The sequence below is a fragment of the Alosa pseudoharengus genome, unplaced genomic scaffold, assembly GCF_046254945.1.
Source record: "Alosa pseudoharengus isolate Yale_2024_CS ecotype anadromous, Long Island Sound unplaced genomic scaffold, YU_APseudo_1.1 YU_APseudo_1.1_scf_5, whole genome shotgun sequence".
NCBI lineage: Eukaryota > Metazoa > Chordata > Actinopteri > Clupeiformes > Clupeidae > Alosa > Alosa pseudoharengus.
In genome coordinates this window covers 22,040,563-22,065,362 of record NW_027468837.1, presented here as the reverse complement: position 1 = coordinate 22,065,362, position 24,800 = coordinate 22,040,563, and the positions used below count along the sequence as shown (strand labels likewise).

Genomic DNA, 24,800 nt, shown 5'->3' with positions numbered 1-24,800 from the left:
TAGACCGTCACTGCAGATTGTGCAGCCCTCCCAGCCGTCTTTGTCTGAGCATTCGCCTGTTATTATTGTTTTAGGCAGATTTCAAAGGGCCGACATAAAACAGCCTTGGGAACAAAATTTCATTTGACTCCTTTTTTTTGGTCATTCTATTTTTCTTTCAGTCTCTGTCAAGTTCCCTCCACTTTCATTGTGTGTAAACAAGTGTCTTTTCCTGTGTTGCTCTCTTGATTATTTTCCTTTGCTTCGTGTGGGCCGGATGGCGTGCCCTGTCATCTCTGACAAAAGGTAAAAACACAGTCCACTTTGATTTTCTCCAGCAAAAAGTTTGTTTTTATATATCGCTCTGGCAATAAACACTTGTCAATGCCATTTTCTGATTGTGAATGAAAGGACCCCCTCAGTCACACACATGACGTAGCCTAAAAGGCCTGAGGGCTACGCAGACAGACAATACGGCGAATTGCTTGTCCAGGTGCAGGTTGTTTATATGAAGGCCTGTTCAGGGCACAATGAGCAGATTATTGACAGTGCATTTATATCGATATTTCACACTGGATGTTACACAGCAAGCTATGGTAGGCCCACGTGTAGCCTTCTTCCCAAATTTAAGGAAATTATAGCTTCATCAGAATGTGAAACTGTATATTTTGCATTTAACACATTTTCTGTCCCAAAACATTCAGACTAAATATAGCAAAATGTTCAGTCATGGGAACATTAACTTGTGTAGGTTATTAGACCTACTAACATAAGTTATTACTAACAGTAATAATAGGCACAAACAATATTGAGGATAGGCTACATGACAGGATAAGTTATTTTTTCTAATTTGTCTTTCACTTTGAAAATGCATGCAGAATTCCAAGACAGACCCCTTTGCCAGACTCTTAAGAACCTGTCTCACTGCGCACATTTGCGCCCTCTCGCTGAATTAGGCTACAAGCAACGTAGCCTATTGCCAACAGGATGTAGGGCTAGGCTAGGCTATAGAAACTTTCATTAGTACTAGGCTAATTGTTAAATTAATTGAGTTGTATTTTTTACACAGTGACATTAAGGGCTGTATATATTGGTGGTAAGTGTAGACTACATTTCAGTCAGGATATTATTTTGTCTTTGTTATGGCTGTCAATGGGATGCCAAACGCTCCCATTGGATAGGGTCAGCTATCCAATGGGCGTTCATGAATACTCCAAGCCTCCGCTCACACCTCCGCGGAAGACAGTCCCAGTCTTGCGTCAGCCAATCACGCTAGATGCACACACGAAATATATTTACCGGCTTATTTCCTCAGGGGCACAAGTCTTGGGTTAGACACTAGCGTGAAGTGAAATTAGCCTATTGCGCGGACAGAACTTACAAAGACTGAAAAGTTTGGGGCATTGCCTCAGCTTTCGCGAACACAAAAATAATTGCGTGCAGGAAAGTTGTGATGGACTTTTGAGAGAAGAACACAACTTTGTTTGGGTTGCTCTTGAAGAAGACCCTTTTGTTCACAGCTAACGTTAACGCTGCGTTTATTTATTTTTTTCGTTTTCAATAATATTCTGAGACAAAATGAAACACTGATCGAATTTGAAGAAGAGAAGACTTTTAAAGAGCACCACTAAGTTACGGACATCTTAAGTTATCTTTACTGTTATCACACCACATGGATTCCGGTGGTAAGGTAAGTCGGGCTAACACAGACTTACGGTTAAGTATTGATATCCTTTTGACAAAGAATGTATAGGTGTGGTTTGAACAGTTATCATTAGCCTATTGTGCTTTAGTTCAACGTTACTGACATTACTATCTTAGTTGCTAGCTAAACAGCCCACCAACTAATGCATGTTGTCTCTGTCCTTAAGTTAACTTGTCCAACTTGTTCTGCGCTAATTTACCTAAAATGAAAAGCCACAAATTTCACTCGCTCACATTTAGCTCCAGCTAGCCGGAGTTAGAAATGGGTGTGTGCACTTATAACTTTAACGCTACTTAATCGTTCAAAGTAATAACGGAGTAATTACGCCTGGGCTCCTGGCATACATCGAGTGTAGGCTAGCAGCTATCCGGATAATAGAGTTTGGAATCAATGATGGTGTGGCCTACGTGCAGATGTAAGTGTCGCTCCTTTAAAAGTAGCCCAAATTCAACAAGCAGGTATAATGTGAGCAGCTGTAACGTGGTTGCGGTGCCACATTACATGGGCATATTAATTATTGAACACAATTGGTTGTGTTGGTAAAATACCACAAAACACATGCTACATAGAATACCATTACTTTTGAACTTGTGCCTGGGCATCAATACTAGGCGGTATCAACATAATAAGCAGAATAGTGTCAAATTATCACTGAGAACATACTGTCATATCCTCAACAGTTCGTCTTTTACCGATAACGATAGTATAACATGTGGATTTCAAATAGAATGTGTGCAAAACTGGTTTCTTCTTATCGTGGTGCTTATAGTTGATACATGTTACACTTTACTTGAAGGTATCTATAAGAGTGACATAACACTGTCATGAACGTGTTAATACACATTATAAATAAGTCATAAACGTTTATGGCAGAACGCTTCTGTAACTCGCTTCTGTCAAGTGTCATTCGTTTTTTGTCATAACTAGTTAGGGTTAGTGTCTTTCGGTTTTTGTCATGACAAGTTAGGGTTAGTGTTGTGATAGTGTCATGTCACTCCTATGTAGATACCTTCACGTAAAGTGTTACCCTACATTGTTACGTGACTGTATCTGTTAGCAATGCCGTCTTTTTGCTTGTCTATGTGTGAAGTGGGTTTACTACCACCAAGAGACACATCCGTTTTTTTCTTGTTTTTTTTTTCTTTCTCGGAACGTCAGTGGTTGACACCACTCTCACATGATCCTCTGCACTTGTTTGTTGTGTTGTTCCGTGTGCGGCTTGTTGTTTCTTTTCTGGACCAGTTAGGCTGTGGATGTGATGGGAACAGGGCAGAAGTCCATGGGGAGAACAGCGCAGCTTGGTTTTTTCAGGGGAATAGCAAGCAGGCTCTCCCTCAAAAGGTCCCATCACTGACCTATTCCCAGCCTCCTTATCCTCCTGCTGCATCACAGATTTGCAGCTGTGGAACTGAGCAGGACCTGTAGCCACAGCCTGGAAAAGAACAGATTTCACTTTGTCACAGACACAAGCTACAGTAGATACTCTGAGTATGAGCCTGTGCAATTACTCAGACACACTCACAACACGCAGGAAAATGCACTCAAACATACTCACTTACAACACACACACACATTCACACAAACGCACAAAAACATTTACAGTATGTGCACATAGGCACATGCACCTTTCGACCCAAAACACACTCTTAGACACGCATACATTCAGATTTTAATCCCCAGAGAATGTGCACACTTGTTACTTCAGATCAAACTCTCGTGGTTAGGCTTTGCATGCCTCTCTTGCAGCTGATCCTCTCAGTGTGCGTGTGAGACGTGTGTGGTGATTGGGGGGGGGGGGGGGGGGGCTTAGCTTGAGGTAGGCTACCAAGGGGCACGGGTGGGCAAATGCCAAGTGACAGGCTTTCCTCTCATAGTTTTGACATGGCTGAATTATAGATGTCAGGCAGTCAGCATTGCTAGGTGCCGTGACCCATTCAGATAACCTTGCTCATTCTTCTATTCATGGCATTATCAGCAAGTCATGTGAATCAATAACAAAAGAACAATGAAAGTTCAAGGTAATATTTAATCTAAAAATGAACGTTGGCAGCCACTCGGTGTCTACCACTGAGTAAAAACCGGAATTTTCCTTTAATGATGGAAGTCTCAGACAGTATTCCTTGAGCGAATACTGTTTCCTCAGGTGCCTGTCCAGTTAACGTGTTCCGAGCACTCAGGAAGCTTTAGTTGGAGCCAAACGCACAGCCCTCAACTCTGCCACAGAAACAGTTAAAGCCGTACACCAAAGCAAATGGTCTCATCACTTTACGCTACTCTGTCACGAATGCATTTAGCCCCTCTGACAAACAAGGCTGAACTTGAACTGAACATGTTGTGAGTAAGTCTTTTTTTTCTCTTCGCTAAGAGCATTATTCTGAATTGTGTTCCGTATTCAACTGGTAGGATGAGGGTGAATGGGGGGGGGGTGTACTCTTGTTTTTCAGAGTTGTGGGTATAGTGAAGGTAATTGGGGTTAGGCATACAGTTGACCTGATCCGCAGCGAAGGGAATTAAGTGGTCTTTCATAGGGAAAAAAAACTTAAAACTTGATTTCTGCTCGAGCTGACAGTTGGGGCTTTTGATTAAGCCCCATTAGTCCATTCTCTCTCTCTCTCTCTCTCTCTATCTCTCTCTCTTTTCGCTTTGTGCCTGTTAAAGCCTTAATGCCATTTCCTTCTGCGTCAGGAGCTCTCCAGCACCTTTTCTTTTTCACCGCCTTGCTTGCATGACTGCGCCTTCTCTCTCTCTGCCTGTCTGCTCCACTGTAACTGTCATTGGGGCCTAATGAGCAGTAACAAGGGCTTTCTAAGGAGGGTAGGATTAGTGGGATGTTGGGTTGGTGTGTGTAGTATATGTGTGTGTGTGGGGGGGGGGGTGACCGGATCCGAGAGGAGGGGTGAAGTATCGTACACACTGTAGCCCCCCCCCCCCCACACACACACACACACACATTACTAACCCCCCTGGAGTGTTGGCATCCATGCTGTTGGATGAGTCTGCTTCTGTGGTGCTACGGCCCGGTCCAGTGTTTGAATGAGAGAAAGAGAGAGAGAGAGAGATTTGAGAGATCTCAGGTTTCTGTGTGAAACCAGAGTCTGGTGAAGGACGTGCGGATGGTAGTGTAGCCTGACTGAGCTGGCAGGGCACTGGGCACAGAGCAGAGGAGGTGGGGGTGGGGCATTGAAGGATGAGTGTTGCTGTCGGGAATAGCTTTAGCATTAGCATCACAATCAGCCACTTCAACAGGCACCATCACACTCTGCATCACACCCGTGTGACAAGAATGTTGGAAAATTTACATTCTAAAGAATATCAGGGTTCATTGAATTCAACCAGAGCTAGAGGGCTCTGAATTCAACATGGAATTTTAGAACCTTAAATTGTCGCAGTATCTTTTATTAGAATGTTCAAAACTTCCCTGCTGAAAGGTTGTACACTGGAGCACATTAAAGTTGTACTACAACTAGACAGTGGAAAATTGCACTTGCATGCGATGTAACACATTGCAAGACACTGACACAGTGGTATTTATAATCATAATGTTATACTTTATTATTATATAAAGTGGTGTATTGTGGTGTATTACTTTCACCACAATGGCAAGCAAAATAGCCCTGAGACTCCACTAAGACTCAGCTGAGATGAGCTGTGTGCACATCAGACCATGAACCAGGTGATGTGGTTCCCCTCATTCTTTGCTAGCTTCAGTCAGACTAGACCACAGGATCTGTGACAGACGTGTGCTAGGCTCAGGGTGATATGGCTGCTATTTCACACAACAGGAAGTGATGCACTGAACTTACTGTAAGGACGCCCAGTTAATTAAGTTCAGTGGAAAATGCAAAGTCCATTCAAATCAAACAATAAAAACACCAGTGGGACCACATTTCTGCATGATGATGACAAAGGCTCAAGTTTACTTGTGACTCTGTGATCTACGTCTCCATAATTAATTAACCAAAGTGCTTTAATGTGTTTAACCTCCTAATCACCTAAATGCTTGCTCAAAGGGTTCAAGCATCAGGGGTTCAGTAACTATTTCCTGGTTTGTAAAATACTACTGTGAGTTAGGCCTTCTCTGTTCTGTTGTTGCCACGTGCCTTCCTGACGTAGTGCCCTGCCCTGCTCACTGGCAGCATTCCTTATTTGGAGCGGAGTGGCTCAGGCTCTCATCACATGATTGGGTCATCTCTTTATGGCATCGTTTGTTTATAATCTCAAGTGGGTTTAATCTACATCACCTAGCAAGCCCTCCAATGTGTATTTGTGTGTGTGTGTGTACGTGTATGAGTGAGTTTGTGTACTGTGTGTGTCTGCGTCAGTGTGTGTGTGCTGAGTTAACTGCAGCTCAGCATTAACGTCAGGCCATATCCAACAGCCCCATTGTTTACTGTAGACAAGCATGTCTGGTATTGCCTAACCGAGAGCTGTAAATGAGCCCTGTTCCGTCCCTTTATGACAGTGTCATTTGGCCAGAAACACTTTGGACAGCTCCATCCAGAATGCACCCTGACATTGGGACGGCTCTGGCCCGAGTGCAGCCCTTATCTGTGCCGGCTGAGGGCCGGACCCACCACTCAGGCTGCCATTATCAGGGACTCTTCCTGGATGACCTAGATCTTAGCTCATTTAGACAGAAGATGGTTTGGGTTACATACCAGAGGCAAATTGATCACTTTCCACCTCTCCCAGCACCCCACAGTGTCACCTTAGTGGAGTAGAGAAGAGTTAGCTGTTATGGTGTATAACCAAGTTTTATACTGTATATGGCTTTCCTAGAATGGAGCCCAGATGGTCAATCACAATTCTGAACCCACGACATACAATTTCCCATTCTCGCTCTGTAAGCCATAGCTTTATGATATAAACATTACGTTACGGAAACGATCTTGTGACGCACATGCACACAAGCACGGAGAGCATTATAACAATTCTGCTACCTACTTGAAACAGTAAATATTAGCATAGCAAGAGCTCCATTTCCAGCCAGCATGTGGCCTGAACTTTAACACCAGGCAGGCATGTCCAGTCACTCAGTGGCCGATCAGGACAGGGCTTTGTTGTTGTTCTGATTGGACATGGAGGGCCCAGCAGTTCTGTGTCAGAGTTGTTTCAGAGGTGTTGCATCATTATTTGACTGATTAGTATAGCTGTTTCAGTAGTGAGTTGAGACAACAGTGAAGAGGGAAACAAAATGTCTTTGCACAATGACATCAAAACAATTTTCAAAAAGCAGCTTTCAAAAAGCCTGCATTGTTGCGAACAAAAATATCCATTGTGTGTCTAATTCCAGATAAGGAGAGTGCCATTTTTAAGCTATTTCAAATGTCTGCACGGTATGGCTGTTAGTCAAGGATGTGTTCAAGTCAGCCTCTGTGTGACTTGTCCTGTGCTTTGGGTGTATGGGACACGGGGAAGAGCCTACGACAACACTGGCTTACGTCTCTCTCCTTTCTCCTTCTTACCACTGTGTCTGTGTCTGTGTCTGTGTCTGTGTCTGTGTCTGTGTCTGTGTCTGTGTCTGTGTGATCTGTTTGTGTGTACGATTCACGTGTGTCCATGTGTGATGCAGGTGTTCACATGTATGAGCTAACTCTGCATTTAAGACAGGGCAATTACTGGAATGTTTGTTCCTTTGAGTGTGCTTGTGTTTCTGTGTGTGTGTGTGTGTGTGTGTGTGTGTGTGTGTGTGAGCAAGTCACCTGCTAGATTTGACTTAAGCAGAATGGAAAGCTGTAGAATTCTTTTCCTCAGGCAGTGGACAGTGTTTACATTCTCTCTCGCTCTCTCTCTCTCTCTCTCTCTCTCTTCCTTCTCTCGTAATCTGACTATGTGTGTTTAAAGCAAAAATACGGATAAAATATAACCTACATCTTCACCATATTGAAAGGACTGCTTAAAAAGTGTCTAGGACTAATACAGATAAATCAAAGAATGTATAAGGGGTATGTAACCCATATTTGGTATTTCAGTGGGTGTGTTCATGACATCTTACATGCATGAATCTGGGGTGGGAGGTGTCCATAATCTTGCAGCGATGTAGGCTAAAGGCAAAGAAGCCACAAAGCAGCGTTTCAGTAAGGAGAGTGAACATGCCCTAATCGGGATGTCTGGGACCAGAGGAATCCATATTTAGCGAAGGGGGAGAAAAACCTCTACTCTGTGTTTCTCTTTAAGAACCCTGTACTTGTGTAGAGTGGCCTTATATGCAGTCTCGCTCCCTCAGTGGGGCAGTACTGAAACTGTTTTGAGATGAGGATGAGCTTCATGCTTCCAACAGGATGGAGGTTTTTTATGAGGTTATGGCACACTGAGAAATATATTGCATTCAAACGCAAGTAACAGGAAGAGGCTGGCCTGTGCAGAGATGAAAGGAATCCAAAAGCAATAAAAAAATGGAACTTTATGAGTTTTGATAGTTTTGGGATGGCAGAACTGTGTGTACTTTAAACTGTGCCCCCCCCCCCTCTCCCACATATATCTATGTGTGTGTGTGTGTGTGTGTATGTATGTGTGTGAGCTCACATCCTGTTCTAGGACTAGTAACGCAGCCTTGCGAACTCATCGACCTTACACAAATGTCATGACAACTTCTCATTGGATGACATGTTGTAAGTGGGTGGGAGTTTGCCATATGAGCTGCTGTGTATGAGAAATGACCACAACTGGGTGGGCAGACCCTCTTGGAAGGACACATACACACTCACATACAATCCTCTCTCTCTAGCTCTCTCTCTATCTCTCTCTCTCACACACACACGCACACACACATTTGTTTGTATAAACAACCCCAACCCTCCCCCAGTTAGAGAGTGAAATTCAGGAATCTGATAGTTTGGAAAGAACGCTCCGACTGCCGTTTAGAGAACGTTGTGTTTACAATTCACCCGTGACTCCCCCTGCCATCAGATTTGTTCTATTCTCTGGAACATACCTTTTAAATCAGGAAGAAATCTACAGGAAAGGCTTAGTCATATCTGCCGGTTGTAGGTTCTTACAGTAAGACTGTGATAAAGACATAACTGTCTTCTGAGAGTAGTTTAGTCTTTCTAACCCTTATTTCTGAGTGTGTGTGTGGGGGGGGGGTGGTTGGCTGGGGACTGAACAAAAACAGACGTCATCTTACAGTCCCTACAAACATTCTGATATTCAAGTGTCATAGCAACGAGACTCGTGATCTCAGAGCTTAATCCCTGAGTCTTTACGGCTGTGCTACGTCAGACCGCAGCCCCCAGCCCCCAGCCCTAACACTTAGCCTATCACTAGTGATACTCCCAACGTCACAGTGGAAAAGTACCACACTCTGGCCACTCCTCAGAGCTCTCCACTAGCAGGAGGGCCACTGAGCTCTGTGCAGCTCAGTAAAGTTAGCTATGCCTCGATTTCAGGATGCTAACTGGCTTGGTAACCGTGTCGGCCCAGGTACGGGTCAGACCTAGGTCTCTGGATCAGCTCTTGGCTGGAGATTGAGCTGGTCTGAATCCACACCAAGCCTGGCTCTGAGACTAATCCAGGCCAAAGTATGCAACCACCAATTTCCCTGTCTGATCAGGTAATTTAGGGGTTGCATAAGTCAGTGTTTCTTGCCTGGTCAATTTCCCATGGTCATTAAGTCGCGACCCATACTTTAGCGCTCAAGCCAACTGATTTGGTGAGCCATGTGGTAAAGTGCCGGTACTTGTTTGGAACATGCTGATGTTAGGCACATTTGCAAAGTCCACAACACCTGTATTGCCTTTCAAAGTACTTGACAGGTTTGTCTTTGACAGTAGGCTGTGGCATATTCCATGTGGCGTTTTAGTTTTGATGCTTTCATGCTCTCATTTGCCAGCAATTCACTGCACACCACACACTGGGGTTTCTGTCTCTTTTTGTCCTCAACAGAAGTGAATCCATACTTGAAATATTCAGGCTCTTTTCGCCATATTTACCACTAAAATTATCTTGTGTTTTGAGTGTCTGACTGGCAGGTTGGCATGACTCATATTATTGTTATGGTTTGTTAACTCTGTGGAACTTTAACATTGGGGGAAATAAACACACACACACACACACACACACATGCCTGTCCTCAGCTCCAGGGAATAATTCAACCCATCCAACGGGTTTTGAAACAACAGGAACCCGGACAATAGCTCTGCTGCCGGTCCTGCCCAATTCCGACTGCGACCCAACCCACTGAGTCCAGTATAATGCCGGGTTGTGTGGTCCTAAAGGGCCCCAGATGAAGGTCATCCAGCCCTCCTGTCACCTTTGTCACCCGTGACTGTTTTTTTATTTTTATTATTAAACCTGAGCGCTTACATTGGGCAAGCCACAAGGTCAAGGGAACCTTCACTAGACTGGGGTGTTGTATAAACATTTGGAATGAGGAAATGTGATGTGCATCATCTTGATTTCAGCATGAGTGACTGCTCTGAAATAAAGTCATAACACTGTCCTTGATCGTTCCATGGTCTACAGGGAAATAATGCATTGTAATGAACCCTTCTCTCATGGAGACATGAACAGGGAAGTAGACAATAGTATTTTGTGTAGATAAGGAGAACTAGTTATAGTAAACTAATCTGTACAGTTTGTCTTAGAGTTTGTCTTACAGTCCCGTCCCCAAAGAACGTTTGTCTTCTTTCTTCCATGTTGTGTTTGACTATGAAGATGGTGTTTTGGTGTGTGTACAGAGAGTATTTTACTGGCTTTGCCATTATTTCCTTTACACTAACATGCCCAGTTTGTTTTATTGTTAATACTGTCATTACAAAAGTAGGAAGAGGCCTGGAAAAGAAAGTGACTGAGAGTCATGTTTACTCGGTTAATCGGTTTACTCCCATTTTGATTTGACTGACAAAATAAATTATGATTAAAGTCTGTATGCCGGTTTAGGCCAGTTGGAGAAGGACTAGTTTGCTTGAACAGGTGATGTCAGTAATAAGCAAAGGGTTTGGAGGACTTGTTAAGTTCTTTCAGAACGTTCAGCTCTCTAGAAATGTTCAGTTAAGGCATTCTTCTTTCACCAGCAACCATTATCCTACACTGTGTGGGACACTACTCAGTATAGATTATAGAGAAGGCTTTTTTTCAGCGGGTATGCCATGTTTAGCTTAACATGCCCTCATCTCGGAATCCCACTTAAAAGCACTGAAATTAAGTCCCCCACACACTAAATTTAAACATTCAGCCCTGATCATTAATATCTGGTAAAGTAGGAAAACTGAATGTTTTATATAGTGTGACAAATAATAGTTTATTAACAGTATTATATGACATATCTAGTAACAGTGTTGTACACATGACGATCTAAAATTCATGTTTTATTTTCTGTCTTGGTTTTACAGCAAGTGACTCTCCAGCTGTTATTGGCTGTAGGAACCGCTGTTATTGGTTCCCTCCAGTTTGGCTACAACACCGGTGTCATCAACGCCCCTGAATTGGTAAGTGTGCAATCTTGGCATCACACAGTGTCTGTAGCTATATTTACCCCTATAGGCTACACACACCATTACGATCTCACAATGAAAGGTCCTCTGCGACGTGCGCCACTCGTGGACTGTCCAGATCAAGACGTTCTCTCGCTGGCGGAGTGGGTTCTAATTATAGAGGGAGGTCTGTGCCAAAGCCCTCTCAATCAGACAGACTCTCAAATTCTTGGCCAGGCCTGTGATGCTTTCTGAGTTTTCCATGCTATAAATGGACCAGCATTATAAAACATAGGTGAGATCAATAGCCATCATATTCCACCAGCTGACCGCCAGTGGTCAGAGCCAATGGGAACATATTCAGTTAATGTGCCCTAATCTGATCAGTCTTAAAGCACCCGTATGCAGGAATGTACTTTTGATGATGTATTGTCAGGTGATGTATAGACAAACACACCTGTCCTTCCCACTGTGCCAAAGCAATGCCCTTTGCTGTTGTCCAGGGGCGACCACCTTGTTAAAAAATAGGAAAAGCTTTCACAGTATGACCATACCGATTATATCACCGAGAAACACCTGTTAGCACGCTACAGGGTTTCTACGGGGTGTTAAGATAGTTGTTTGACATTGTAGTTCTCTCTCACTCAACAGTACAGATAAAGTATATCATAATGTAATGAAATTATACCAAGATATATGTGGAACTTAGCCTGACGAGCCAGACCCTTTCAAATTCCCTCTGCACGCAATAGGACAGCGGCAGCGCTGCTTTTCCCACCAGCGGAGCTGTCCCATGCGTTTCCCACCAGCGGAGCTAGTTGGCTAGTTCAAACGTTTGCCAACTTAATAAAAGCTTAACTGGTGTCACACTGTTCGCCAACAGCAACATCCATCTTATTTGTTTTCAAGTAGCAGGGAATTCAAGTAAAACCGTTGCAACTCTGCCATCAATCATTATGTTAAGCCCACCTAACGACTCTATACACGATTTGATTGGCCTGATAGAAGTTTCATTTTTCGAGCTCACAAGCCAACGGAGAGTTGCTAGACTAGCCCTGGCAGCAAATTTAATTTGCTGCCGCTGGGGGGCGTCTAGATTTCTAGGCTATGTGGAACTGATAACTGATGAAAATTTCCCTTTATATTTTCTGCCAATATTATATATCATAATAGTCTTAAACTGTTCTTAAAAAGTCCTTTACTTGTTTAAACCTTCAGAAACCATGATGCTAGCAACGCTAGCGTTCTTATTTGGCTTGATATATAACAACAAATTAGGAGAGATTTCTGGAGAGAGAAGTTGGTACACCTATTGTCTCCTCCACCACTGTCCCCTCCCCAGTAGGAAGGAGGAACTCAGCAGCAGCAGCAGCTGACTGCTCTTTTCTTCACCTCTGACCTATTGGAAGGCTGACACACATACACACACACACACACACACACACACACACACACACACACACACATTCATCCACCAGAGCTGTTGCAGCTGTTGTCTGATATTCATCTGTCAGGACAGCCAGTTATTGCTTCATCACAGACAGTAGAAAGAAGCATCTATCTGGCAGCAGAGTGCAGAGAAAAACACACACACACACACACACGCACACAAACACACACTTACACACACACACTCACTCTCTCTCTCTCTCTCTCTCTCTCTCTCTCACACACACACTTGCACACACACACACACACACACACACACACTCACGCGTACACACACACACACAAACATAAACACATACACACACACACACGCACACACACACACACACACAGGTACTCACACACACAAATGCATGCACACACACACACACACATCTGTACTGCTGGGTCTGGGTCATACATCTTGTCAGTGGGATGAGGTGACCATGATGATCATGTCTCAACACATTCACTGCCAGCCAGAGCTGCTGTAGCCCAACACTCGTATCCTAGCGGGCGGGTGGTGACAGACCTGTGTCAAGGTATTTTCAGGTGTGTTCACATCTCTAGTTCAAAGCCTGCACCACCTGTTTTACCTCTTCTCCAAGGACACTCCTACACTCCTGCATCTCAAAGGGCAAACGTGTCAGGGTCATTCTTGTCAAGAGCTGCATTGTTAACCCCGACACTGATAAATGGTATTTTCAGAGACAAACCTGATGAGTCGGAATGCGATCCAAACCAAGTCCACCATTAACAGGAAGTTTGCAAGTTTGTCAATTAAACTCCACAATCCCACAAGGAAGGGCCACAGTCACATTGCTGGTATTTACTCTCACAATTGTCACCAACATGGGAACAGATCTGTTTCTTGTTGTGCTGAGCTGAAGCTGGAACTGAATACTCAACTAGAAGTGAGTCTGCGCTGATATCGAGACTTCCCTCTGCCCGGAGGAAAGCAGAAGTTCTAGCATTGGTTTATTCGGTTGAGCTCAGGAAGCACGGTCCCATGGGAAGTAAAAGACTCAGGCGGTCTGACTGGAGGCCTGTGTGGGCACAGAAGGGGACACGTGGATAAACAGAGCCGCTTGCAAAGAGACACAGGGTCCATACACCCACTCACTCACCCACCCCACCTTCATGCTAAATGCATGGGTCAACATAGAGGGCCCCCTTCGCTAGTGGATGAATGGACATTGGAGGCTAGAACCTTAGTGGAGATGAGAGGTGATTGTAGAAAATGTGATGGCAACAAACTCATGCCTGCCACCAAGGCACATAGCCTGAAGACTGTAGAGTACTGGTGCAGATCCAAGCTCTGTATCCAGTATGTTTTTTTTGTTACAAAGACCATGTAGGAGGAGCCACAGAGGAGCTATGGTTGGTGTTTGTGCAGAAGGTGCCTAATATACCATGGCTACTGTAGTCATAAAGTCGCCTCAGTCAACTCAGTGGGTGTGTCAGTGCGGGATTTGAAGAATTTCCTCTTTCAGGTATTCAAAGAATACTGACAAGTTCTAGTCAGCTGAAAACTACCGGGCATACTGATTTTTAAATTGCATTTGTGTAGCAGTTTTTAACATTAGATAGTAAACAAAGCTGAGTAAAAAACTGATTAAGAGTCTGATTAAGAGTAGTCTACATTACACACAAATGTAATTAATGTTTTATGTTTGGTATTATGTTTTAAGCAAAAGATAATGATTAAAGCAACAAGAAAGGAATCATTTATGAATATGTTTCATGCATATAAAGGAAAATGCATCAAAACAAAAGTTTAAACATAAAATAAGAGAAAATAAAAAGGGAGAACAACACTAGGCACCAGGAGGATTGCAGTGGTCAGTGTGTCAGTTTTGTAATCATTGCTAGCTGGCGTTAGGCTGGCTCAGTGATATGTGTAGCCAAAAGTATCCACCGGATAGGGGGCCCGTGATAAGGCCCTGGAGTGAGGCTGCAGATCTGACGTCGGCCTCCCTCTGTAAACAGAGCGTCTGTGATTAGATAATTGCTACTTCAAGAGCTCCGAGGACGATCAGTCTCCCCCACGGCCAGCTGCAGCTGAAGACGACGGCCAACTCCCTCAGAGTAGCAAGGAGGTTCAGGGCCTGCCGCAGCCAGAGAGACTCAAAGGTGCCTGTTTCAGGACAACTCTATGCCCTGGCAAAGTAGCAAACCAGCCTGTCCGGCCACGGCCAGACCTGGCCTCTACAGTCTGCAGGAGAGCTTCAGAAACATGCCGATCTGTTTCTGTTATAAGCAAAACCACTTTATGGAAAAACACCTGCTGGTCTCATGATCTTCTGGCCTGAGATACCCTTGATCTGAGGCCAGTTCTAGTCACTGGGAAATCTATTCAAGTTTTAGGGCAGCTCAGATACCGTTGCAGACATTGGTTCTGTCCCTGGGCTTTATGGTTTCACAAGTCTTTCAGAAGCTTGCTGGCCATAGAAGGACCCAAGGTCTGATGCCTGGGGTCTTTAATAATAATAATAATAATAATAATAAGCTTTATTTGTATAGCACCTTTCATACACAGATGCAGCTCAAAGTGCTTTACATTTGGAGCATGTAACACAATAATAGTCAGTCAGTCATTATCAATCACTTTCACTTTTCTTCATTGCTGTGGCCGTTTATGATCCAATCAGCAACATATCAGAAATATAGAAAATAACATGTAACACAGTTATTAGAGAAGAGTCAGTCATTCCCCTTTGTTGCTGTGGCCGTTTATGATCCAATCAGCAACATATCAGAAATACTATTATACTACTATGGATATATATAAAGGCTTTGCTGACAAATGCCTAGGCTAACAAATGCTTAGGCCCCGTTGATGCGGACTCCAAGCAGCCAGCCTTAGCTTGTTCTTAGCATATGTCGCAATTATTTGACTTTATACACAGACTGGCAGCCTTAACCCTTTACCCCCCACAAGCACGCCATATAGCAACTGTGGCAAGGAAAAACTCCCATATTCCAGGAAGAAACCTTGAGCAGAACCTGACTTAATAGGGGGAGCCCATCTGCTTCTGGCTGGCTGCGCTCTCCAATGGCAGCAGATGTAGAATAATTTGAAAAAAGTAGTCTACAGGATAAGATGAGTTAACTAAAGGCTTTCCTTTACAGGTATGTTTTCAGATCTTTTTTAAAAATATTTACTGAACTCGCCTGCTTGATGTACAGAGGCAGGGTGTTCCATAGTTTTGGGGCATAATGGATAAAAGCAGCTTCTCCACTTTGCTTGTGGAGCACTTTGGGTACAATTAAAAGATTAGAGTTGGATGATCTAAGTTTCCTTTGTGGTTGATAAGATATTAAAAGCTCAGAGATATATGAAGGTGCTATGCCATTTAGGTGTCTTGGGTGTCCCCAGCTGCTGGAAAACGTAGGGCAGGCCTTGAGGGCAGCTCTTGTCACCTGCTAACTCAGGCCTTTAGGTAAGGCCAGTCACAGAGGCATCTGTTGACTTTTTCTAGCCCTGAACTTGGAGCTCTGGAGGTTTAGAAAGCCTTTGAAGTTAGGGCTGCAGGGTAGGACGATCCATGACCCGGGGGTGGCCCAGTCATTTGGAAACCTGAAATGCAGGTTATCAGACTCCTCAATTCATGACTTTGGTCTTGTTCATATCTTTTTGCTTTGCTGAAGGGGACATGGAGTTAAGATTGCAACTATGTTCATGATTCAGGTATTAATATCCAAGGAGGTAATTTGAACTTGAAACCATGAACGACCATTGACACAGGACAAGTGTGTTAGTCAGGAAGCTGCAGACAAGCCTGGATAGCCCCTCTATATAGTCTAGAGGGAGCTCTGGATGATAAAAATGTTACATCCAAATTTGGATAAGAGTAGCCATAATAGTTGACTGCAGCTTGCCTGCTCGTTCCACCTCTGTTTCCCCATCGGCTGGTCGCCTGTGTTATCAGCAGCTTAGGCACCACACAGAGTTGAGTTTTTATCAACACTGGGCCTCAGTTATGAATGTGTGGCTTTGTCGACAGACAGCTGGGCAGGATACCGTGTACAGTGCAATGCTTGTCTGCCTAATGCCTACAGTGAGGAAAATTTGCTGAGTCATTTAAGCTTTGATATGAGAAAATGGAAGATTTCCTGAATAGAAGCAAACCATGATGTCAAGTGTAGTTTTAAATGTTTTGAAGTTTGCTTTAGCTCAGTATTGATTTTGTTTGGATTAGTTCTTAACTGAGCTGGGGTTGGTTCAACTAACATAACAACTTCATCTAGGCGTAAGCAGTTCATCAGCAATGTGCTGTAGATCAAAACTATGTATCATAGCAACTCTTGGACAGAACTTCCTAAAGAGGCTGTGTGTATATTTGAATGATTTGGTTTTACGTAACAGTATTTACATAAGGTGTGTATCAGTTACCAAGGCACATGACCAGCACCATGAGCCATGAGTGATATTTAGATAGTGAGAGGACCATCAGACTGGCAGCGCTAGCAGCATACTTCTGGTGTCAGAATAAAAGCGACAGAGAAGGAAAGGGTGAAAGAGACAGCGAGAGAGAGAGAGAGAGAGAGAGAGAGAAAGAGAAATATAGAGTTGGAGATTTACAAAAAGTGAGAGTGCCCATGGAATATGGTCTGCAAGTATTGAGACATTCTAATTGTAATTAGCCCATTTCACAAGATGGGGCCGCTGTGTAAATCAACTTCCTGTGGAACAGCACTGTCACATAGACAGCAAAAGAAAAGTCCACAGGAAAGACAAAAGCAGGAAGACGTTTTACCCTGCCAATTAAGGCATCATTAACATCAACGAGGCCGGACACCTGGACACTGTGAAATAGGCTTATTATGAAAATTAAGAATGAGAGAAAGTGTGTGTGTATGTATGTGAGAGAGAGAGTATGTGTGAGAGAGAGAGAGAAAGAGAGAGAGAAAGATGTGGCACTCAAGAGCAGTGACAGCACTTGTACACATTCCTTGTGGTGCAGCTTGTGCCACTTCACCCCTGTGGACACGGGGGTGGAACAGTGTTTGTCAACATACCAGCGTCACCGCGGGGGGTAGGGTACTGAGCCTGGAGCCTGAAACCTGACACCAGTCTCCAGCCATAACAATCTGTTACTGCCACCTATTGGCCGAGTAGAGGCTTTTTATTTGGATGATAATGCAATGGCAAACATGCACGTTTAATATGTGTGTGTTCGCATGAGAAACGTGTAAGGGTATTTATTAAGGCAGCTGACGTTGATAAAAAATGGTTCTATTGACTTTCAAAGAAAGAATGACACTGAAAAGACTGGAAAGTTTGTGACAAAGGGACTGTGTTTTTCTAACAGATCATCAAGGCGTTCTACAATGAAACCTGGTTTGACAGATATGAGACTCCGATCACCAAGACCAACCTCATCACACTATGGTCTGTCTCTGTGTCCATGTTCTCCGTGGGAGGTATCTTTGGTTCCTTCTCAGTGGGTGTGTTCGTCAACCGCTTTGGAAGGTAATTAGACTGTTTGCATGACTATCCACCACTCTGTCCTGAAAAACTCTTATGGTCTTTTTGTGTTTAGATAGATTCTTATTTCTGAACTGAAATTCTCTCTGTCTCCATTCCACAGGAGGAACTCCATGTTCATGGCCAACGTTCTAGCCTTCATCTCTGCCGCCCTCATGGGATTTTCCAAGTTGGCCGCCTCCTGGGAAATGCTCATCATTGGCCGCTTTGTTGTAGGCCTCTACTCTGGCCTGTCCACGGGGTTCGTGCCCATGTACGTGGGCGAGGTTTCACCCACCGCCCTCCGAGGTGCCCTGGGTACCCTCCACCAGCTGGGCATTGTAACTGGCATCCTAATTGCACAGGTAATGCAAAAGTTTACTTAGGGCACATTTCAAACACAACCATTGAATACATAAGCCTCATGTCATCTATATTTGCACATTCCGGACTACTACTACGACAACTCTACCTCAGCAAGCCGATCAATTCTAGCCAGTAACAGTTGACTTTTTAATATCTAGCTGTAGACTACAGGAGTTGTCTGATGTCAGGAGATTCCTAAACAAATAGCATACTCTTCCAGACTGCTCTCCTGTGTATAGTTTGCCAGTGGTGCACGCCCTGTGTGCATCTGGCATTACCAACGGGTGCTGGTGCCATGGAGAGCCATGGGTGCACAGGTTGTCCAGTAAGGTCTGCATTTGTGGCGTGTTTGCGCAGGTCTTCGGCATGGAGAGCATCATGGGTAACGCTGCGCTCTGGCCCCTCCTGCTGGGCTTCACTGTTGTCCCGGCGGTGGCCCAGTGTTGCCTGCTGCCCTTCTGCCCTGAGAGCCCACGCTTCCTCCTCATCAACCGCAACGAAGAAAACAAGGCCAAGAACGGTGAGCCCAATCACACACACACACACACACACACACACACACACACACACAGACTCACAACACACTGGATATGACTATGATAAATTCAGTTCTATAGAGAAGGGTACTGCTTTGCCCAAGGGCTAATTAGCCCATTTCAGGCTTTGTTGAACAAAGGTTAATGATACCTTGGTAAGTGTCTGAAAAGAACAACTTTAATATGACTGTTAATATCTTGGAACCCAAAACTCAGCAAACTTGACTGAGACGTTTTGAATAAGCTCTGCATTTTTAATTGATCTGTCTACAGCTGGCAGGTACTGATAGCTTTGACATTTCAGGGAAAGTTGGTTTATACGGTGACGACATCTTGTTGTTGATTGTTGTCTCCCATGCAGATGTGAACTGTAAAATGCTTTATTGGCTACTCCAGTGCATTATATACATACAAGTGTTCAAGAATATAATAATATAATTGTCTTACTGTATGTGTTTGTGTGTGTCTGTGTGTTTCCCTGTTAGTTTTGAAGAAGCTGCGTGGGACATCGGACGTGAGTGCGGACATGCAGGAGATGAAGGAGGAGAGCAGGCAGATGATGCGGGAGAAGAAGGTGACCATCCCCGAGCTGTTCCGCTCACCACTCTACCGCCAGCCCATGATCATCGCCATCATGCTGCAGCTCTCCCAGCAGCTGTCTGGCATCAACGCTGTGAGTGGACACACACACACACACACACACACACACACACACACACACACACACACACATACACACACACACACACACACACACACACAGTCACACACACACACACACATTGGTACGCATAGATTCACACACATACATAGTTTTTACACACATACTCTATACACACACACACACACACACACACACACACACACACACACATTGGTACGCATAGATTCACACACATACATAGTTTTTACACACATACTCTATACACACACACACACACACACACACACACATGCACACACACATGCACACACATACACTGGTACGCATTGTTACACGCATGCTCATTTATTACACACATGCTGTACACACACACACACACACACACACACACATACTCATACATGTGTGTAGGCAAGTTAATATACACAGATACATAAACACACACAACCACACACACTCCTTGTGGGTCTACCACAAATAATTCATACAAATTCGTGAAGGCGTTTGTGTCTGGTCATATATATTCACCTGGCAAGCATAGCTGATTTTTTTCTCAATTTCATCTGCAGGTGTTCTACTACTCCACTAGCATCTTCCAGAAAGCCGGAGTGTCACAGCCTGTGTACGCCACCATTGGAGCTGGTGTGGTCAACACCGCCTTCACAGTGGTCTCGGTGAGTTTCCCACAGGAAAGGACTACTGGTGGAACTATGGGGTTTGTCTTCTTCTTTTGTAGTGAGAAGTTGTGAGAAGTTGTTTCATGTGGTTTAGTAGTTTCACATGGACTCAATTCAAAAGACAAAAGACTTTCACTTTACCTTTCTTACTTTCATTAAATATTTTCTTTCATTTCTCCCTCCTATCCTTTCTTTCTCTCTCTCCCTCTCTCCTCCAGCTCTTTGTGGTGGAGCGTGCCGGGCGCCGGTCCTTGCACATGCTGGGATTGATTGGCATGGCTGGCTCCGCTGTGCTGATGACCATCGCTCTAGCTCTCCTGGTAAGTACGGCGTCCTCAATCACGCCTGGCTGATTTATGCTGTGGTTGTTCTCTTATGAAACCAAAAGCCAGTCAGCCACTTACTCAAACAAACCACTTCCTTCCTGGGAATCATTACTCCCCTTAATTTTATTGAAGACATGTTGTGCAGCTAAAGCCATTCAAAACTCCCTTGAGTGTTGTTATATCCTGTACAAATGCTAACCGGTAATACTTTTGAGTGTTATGTTTGACTAGAGTTAAGTTTAGTTTGACTAGAGTTAGATCAGCACTCATCAGCAACATATCCCCTCACAGGAGAAGCTGAAGTGGATGTCGTACGTGAGCATCGTGGCCATCTTTGGCTTTGTGGCGTTCTTCGAGATTGGCCCAGGGCCCATCCCCTGGTTCATTGTGGCTGAGCTCTTCAGCCAGGGACCCCGGCCTTCCGCCATGGCTGTGGCCGGCTTCTGTAACTGGACGGCCAACTTCATCGTGGGCATGGCCTTCCAATACGTGGAGGTGAGGTCACTGAGGTCACTTATTTAGGAAATTGTAGTTGTTGGTCAATTTTTCTACCTTTTTTGGAAGTTTTGATGAAAGTATTGGCTGATGGTGTTGTATCGGGCTGTTTACACACTAGAGTTTTTGTAAAAGCCCATGACACCAGGGTCACAGGCTCTGGTATGGTATTTTCTGCTAATACATTCAGACTCTTCTGTTCACAGGAGGTTTGTGGGCCATACGTGTTCGTGATCTTCACCATCCTCCTCCTCTTCTTCTTCGTCTTCACCTACTTCAAAGTCCCCGAAACCAAGGGCCGGACGTTCGACGAGATCTCCGCCGGTTTTCGCCAGTCCTCTGCCACCGGTGCTGAGAAGCATCCGGAAGAGCTCAACAGCCTGGGGGCAGATTCTCAGCTCTGAGGCACCCCAGCCTCACGACCCCCACCAAATCTCCCCCACCCCCAGTCCATCCACTCACCCCCATCTCCTATAGTTTGAGCACTGCCCCCCCCCCCCCCTCCAGACTCTAAACTGGTAGACTGGCCTTTATGCTAACAGCATCAGTAGAGTAGATATTCTTCTTGCATTCTTGCATTTTATTGCATTCTATTATTTTAGTTAATGTTATTTTAGTTTTGCAGAAAGTAGAGCAAGGCCAACTAAACTAAACTGAAGGCCCCAATGACCTAGTAGCACTGATGGGTTTTGGGGGGGGGGGTAGGCAATGGGCAGCTGAGTTATGATTGCAGAGATTGAGAAGAGGGTTGACTTGGAGGAGGGGATGAGAAGAGAGGAGATTGTTAACAAAGGGTTAGAAGGACACATGCGAGAGAGATGATCGTGGGCGGTCTGTTTTCATACTTCCTCAAACTGCTCTAATTGTTTACTAGACTGTTACTTTACACTGTACTGACTGGAGGCTGGAGTGTGAATATGGTGGTGCCTCCTCTTTTCTGCTCCTTTTCTCTCTCCCTCTTTCCCCCTTTTTCTCTAAGTGCGTTAGGTGGGGTGTCTCTCTGGCCTACTTCTGGTAGATGTCAGGAGGACTTGTTAAGTCCAACTGCCTGTGACCCTGGCGTCATGGGCTTTTACAAAAAACTTGCTGAACATAGCTGAAGTCTACCTGTACACCTTGTTATACCTGTTAGTATAGAGATGAGAACCTAGACCCTCATCCAATGGTTAGCGCTTTCAGCCCAGTGTTTGCGTCAGACCTGCAGGGGGCGATAGCGAGACACTCATTTCAGTTCCCTGTTTGACATATGGGTTTCAGGTGTCCATGTGAGGTTACTGGGCAACAGAGACCTAAAACTGTATTTATTTCTCAGACATTTCTTGATAAATAGAATCTCGTATATTTTAGTGCTTACACTGATTTTAAAAGATAATTTGTATTCTAAAGAATCGTATCATGTAAATATATATTTTTTACACATCTCGTTTAAAGTTATTTTATCCGCATATGAAACTGTCAGTAAATATTTCTAGAGCTAATGAAATGTAGAGACAAATAAACCAAATCATGACGTTTAGATTCTGTAGAATTTCTAGCAAGAGTTTCAAACAACTGTATGAAGCAGGAAAAAAACATGCTGAAAAATGAAATGTTACATTTGAAGGAGGAACCATTGTGTTATCCCAGAGTTTATAGTCGACTGCTTCGGATGGCACATCTGCCCTGAACGGAGGCTGATTGCTGGGGGTGGTTAGGGACTTCATCATCATCACTTCTCACCATAACAATAATTCTGATGCTGCCTTTGCCACAAACAATTCATCAGGTGCCTTAACACCCCAGTCCAAACAACAAAAACAGAAAATATCCCTCTTCTGCAAAGGCATTTGCTTTGCACCCATCACTAGATGAATGTAAACTCTTTATATGTGTCCTTGACAGTGCAGAAGGGGTTGGGCATGGCACATCCTTTGAAAGAGGGACCAAATCAGACAGCTTGCTCTGCCATCCTTTTTTTTTCACTTCTGCTCTAAAAACTACACTCCGCTTTGGTGGGCCACTGGCAGTAATAGAATGTGTTGGTAGCTGTTTTGTCAGGCTGGTTTCACCCAATGTCTAGTCTACATTATTGTTGTCTGTCTCTGCCTTTGCCACCACGGTCCCAAATGACTCCGATCCGGGGCTGATTTGTGTGGTAGTTTGTGTGTTGAAGTACATGTAGTTGTTGCGGTCATGTTTTGTGATGTTTTACCTGCTGTATCAAGCCTGCTGTGCCACTTCAGAGTGTTCTGTCTTTCCTTATCAGCACTTTATAGTAGCCTGCTGCTATCAGACTATATTTCTCACCAGCTCAGTTTTAACAGCTAGGGTAGTCTGGAAACCTTCGATCTACAGACAATTGGCCTGGTAGAGTGGTTTAGGTGACCATCAACAACCATAAGGCCTTAACAGAAAGCCTGTGTTTGCTGCAAAATCATCTATTTTACTTGAGGGTAGATTTTGTAAAAACTCCTTTACTCTGGACAGGTGAAGGCCAAGAATTTAATGTTGTTCTTGCCCTAAACAGGGGCTTGCCACAAGATCTCTTTCGCTGACATTTTGGTCTAAACCTAAGCTTTTGGCTAAGGCACACCTGACTTGAATGATGACCCATGCGGGTTTCCAGACCACAGTGAATACTCTGAAAATGTATGGTGGCAGCGTTAGACTAGTATTTTCCTCCAAAAACAATGTTTGCATTTGAATAGTTTGGTTTCAAAAACACCATATCCTCCATTTTAATGAATATTCATGAATATATATATATATTTTTTTTTTTTTTTTTTTTTCCAGGTAATTTTAGTGGAACTACAAATGTGTTATTGTTATTTGATTTATCTTTACACAAACAAAACACAGCTGCAATTTTATTATTATTACCTGAAATACACAATTAAATGCCATGACTTATTAAGGTTTTTAAAAATGGAGATATAGCATTTTGGAATCAAACTCTTCATTTATTAGTTCCCCTCGTAAAAGTTTTTTTTGTTGTTGTTGTTTGAATATACAAAATCGTGTATTTCTGTTACTGAATGATAAAAGACTGAGAATGCCATTACTGCATTTATTCAGCCTGTTGACAACATTTGAACCATCCCACTCAAACACTTGTGTTGCTAAACACATATAGCATATGACTGAGGAATACTGGAAATTGCATTAATCAACTTAAATCACAGCATAAACCTTTCCTGGCCAGTTACTGAAGGTATTGTTGGGTCCAAATGTCGCCACAAGCCCAGATCAATTGGCAAAGTCCATTGCAAGCATTCCATGATGACTTTCAAGTAGGGGTGCAAAACAAACACACAAAAGACCCCTCAGAGACAAAAATATAAACCTATAGAGTGGTCTGAGCATGAATAAACTAAATAGCTTCAAACTGTCAAGTAGAAATAGTTGTACCAAAGATTTGGCCTCACCTATGCTGTCAGCATGTGTCAGTGAAGCAACCGTGCACAGAAGTCTTGTGCATTAAAACTGGTCCCCATTGGAATTTTTTGTTTTGTGAGTTAACCCTATATTTATAAACAGCCATCCAGCCTACACAAAGCAAATGTTAACACACTAGATCTTGATATTTTTGTAATGAAACATGGAGAACAAAACCTTTTATTTTTCTCCGATCAATTATTTTTTTTTAAATAGTATAATCAAAAAGTCAAGTGTATGATAACACAGTAACACATTTTTAAAGGGTGCCTCACAGAATTTTTTTTTTTAAACAAAATTTCCCCAATTGTACACACTTGTCTTCTC

General features: G+C 43.7%; 1 protein-coding gene across 1 annotated transcript; it reads left to right on the top strand.

Moving 5' to 3' along the window:
* The first annotated feature begins 1,262 nt into the window (after window positions 1–1,262).
* slc2a1b (solute carrier family 2 member 1b) lies at window positions 1,263–21,565 on the top strand. The gene is made up of 10 exons (XM_076268814.1): window positions 1,263–1,669; window positions 11,017–11,112; window positions 17,841–18,001; window positions 18,120–18,360; window positions 18,719–18,881; window positions 19,383–19,570; window positions 20,131–20,235; window positions 20,457–20,558; window positions 20,856–21,059; window positions 21,266–21,565. Exons 1-10 carry the CDS (start codon window positions 1,652–1,654, stop codon window positions 21,461–21,463), a joined length of 1,476 nt encoding a protein of 491 aa, XP_076124929.1. The 5' UTR covers window positions 1,263–1,651; the 3' UTR covers window positions 21,464–21,565.
* Window positions 21,566–24,800: the final 3,235 nt, after the last annotated feature.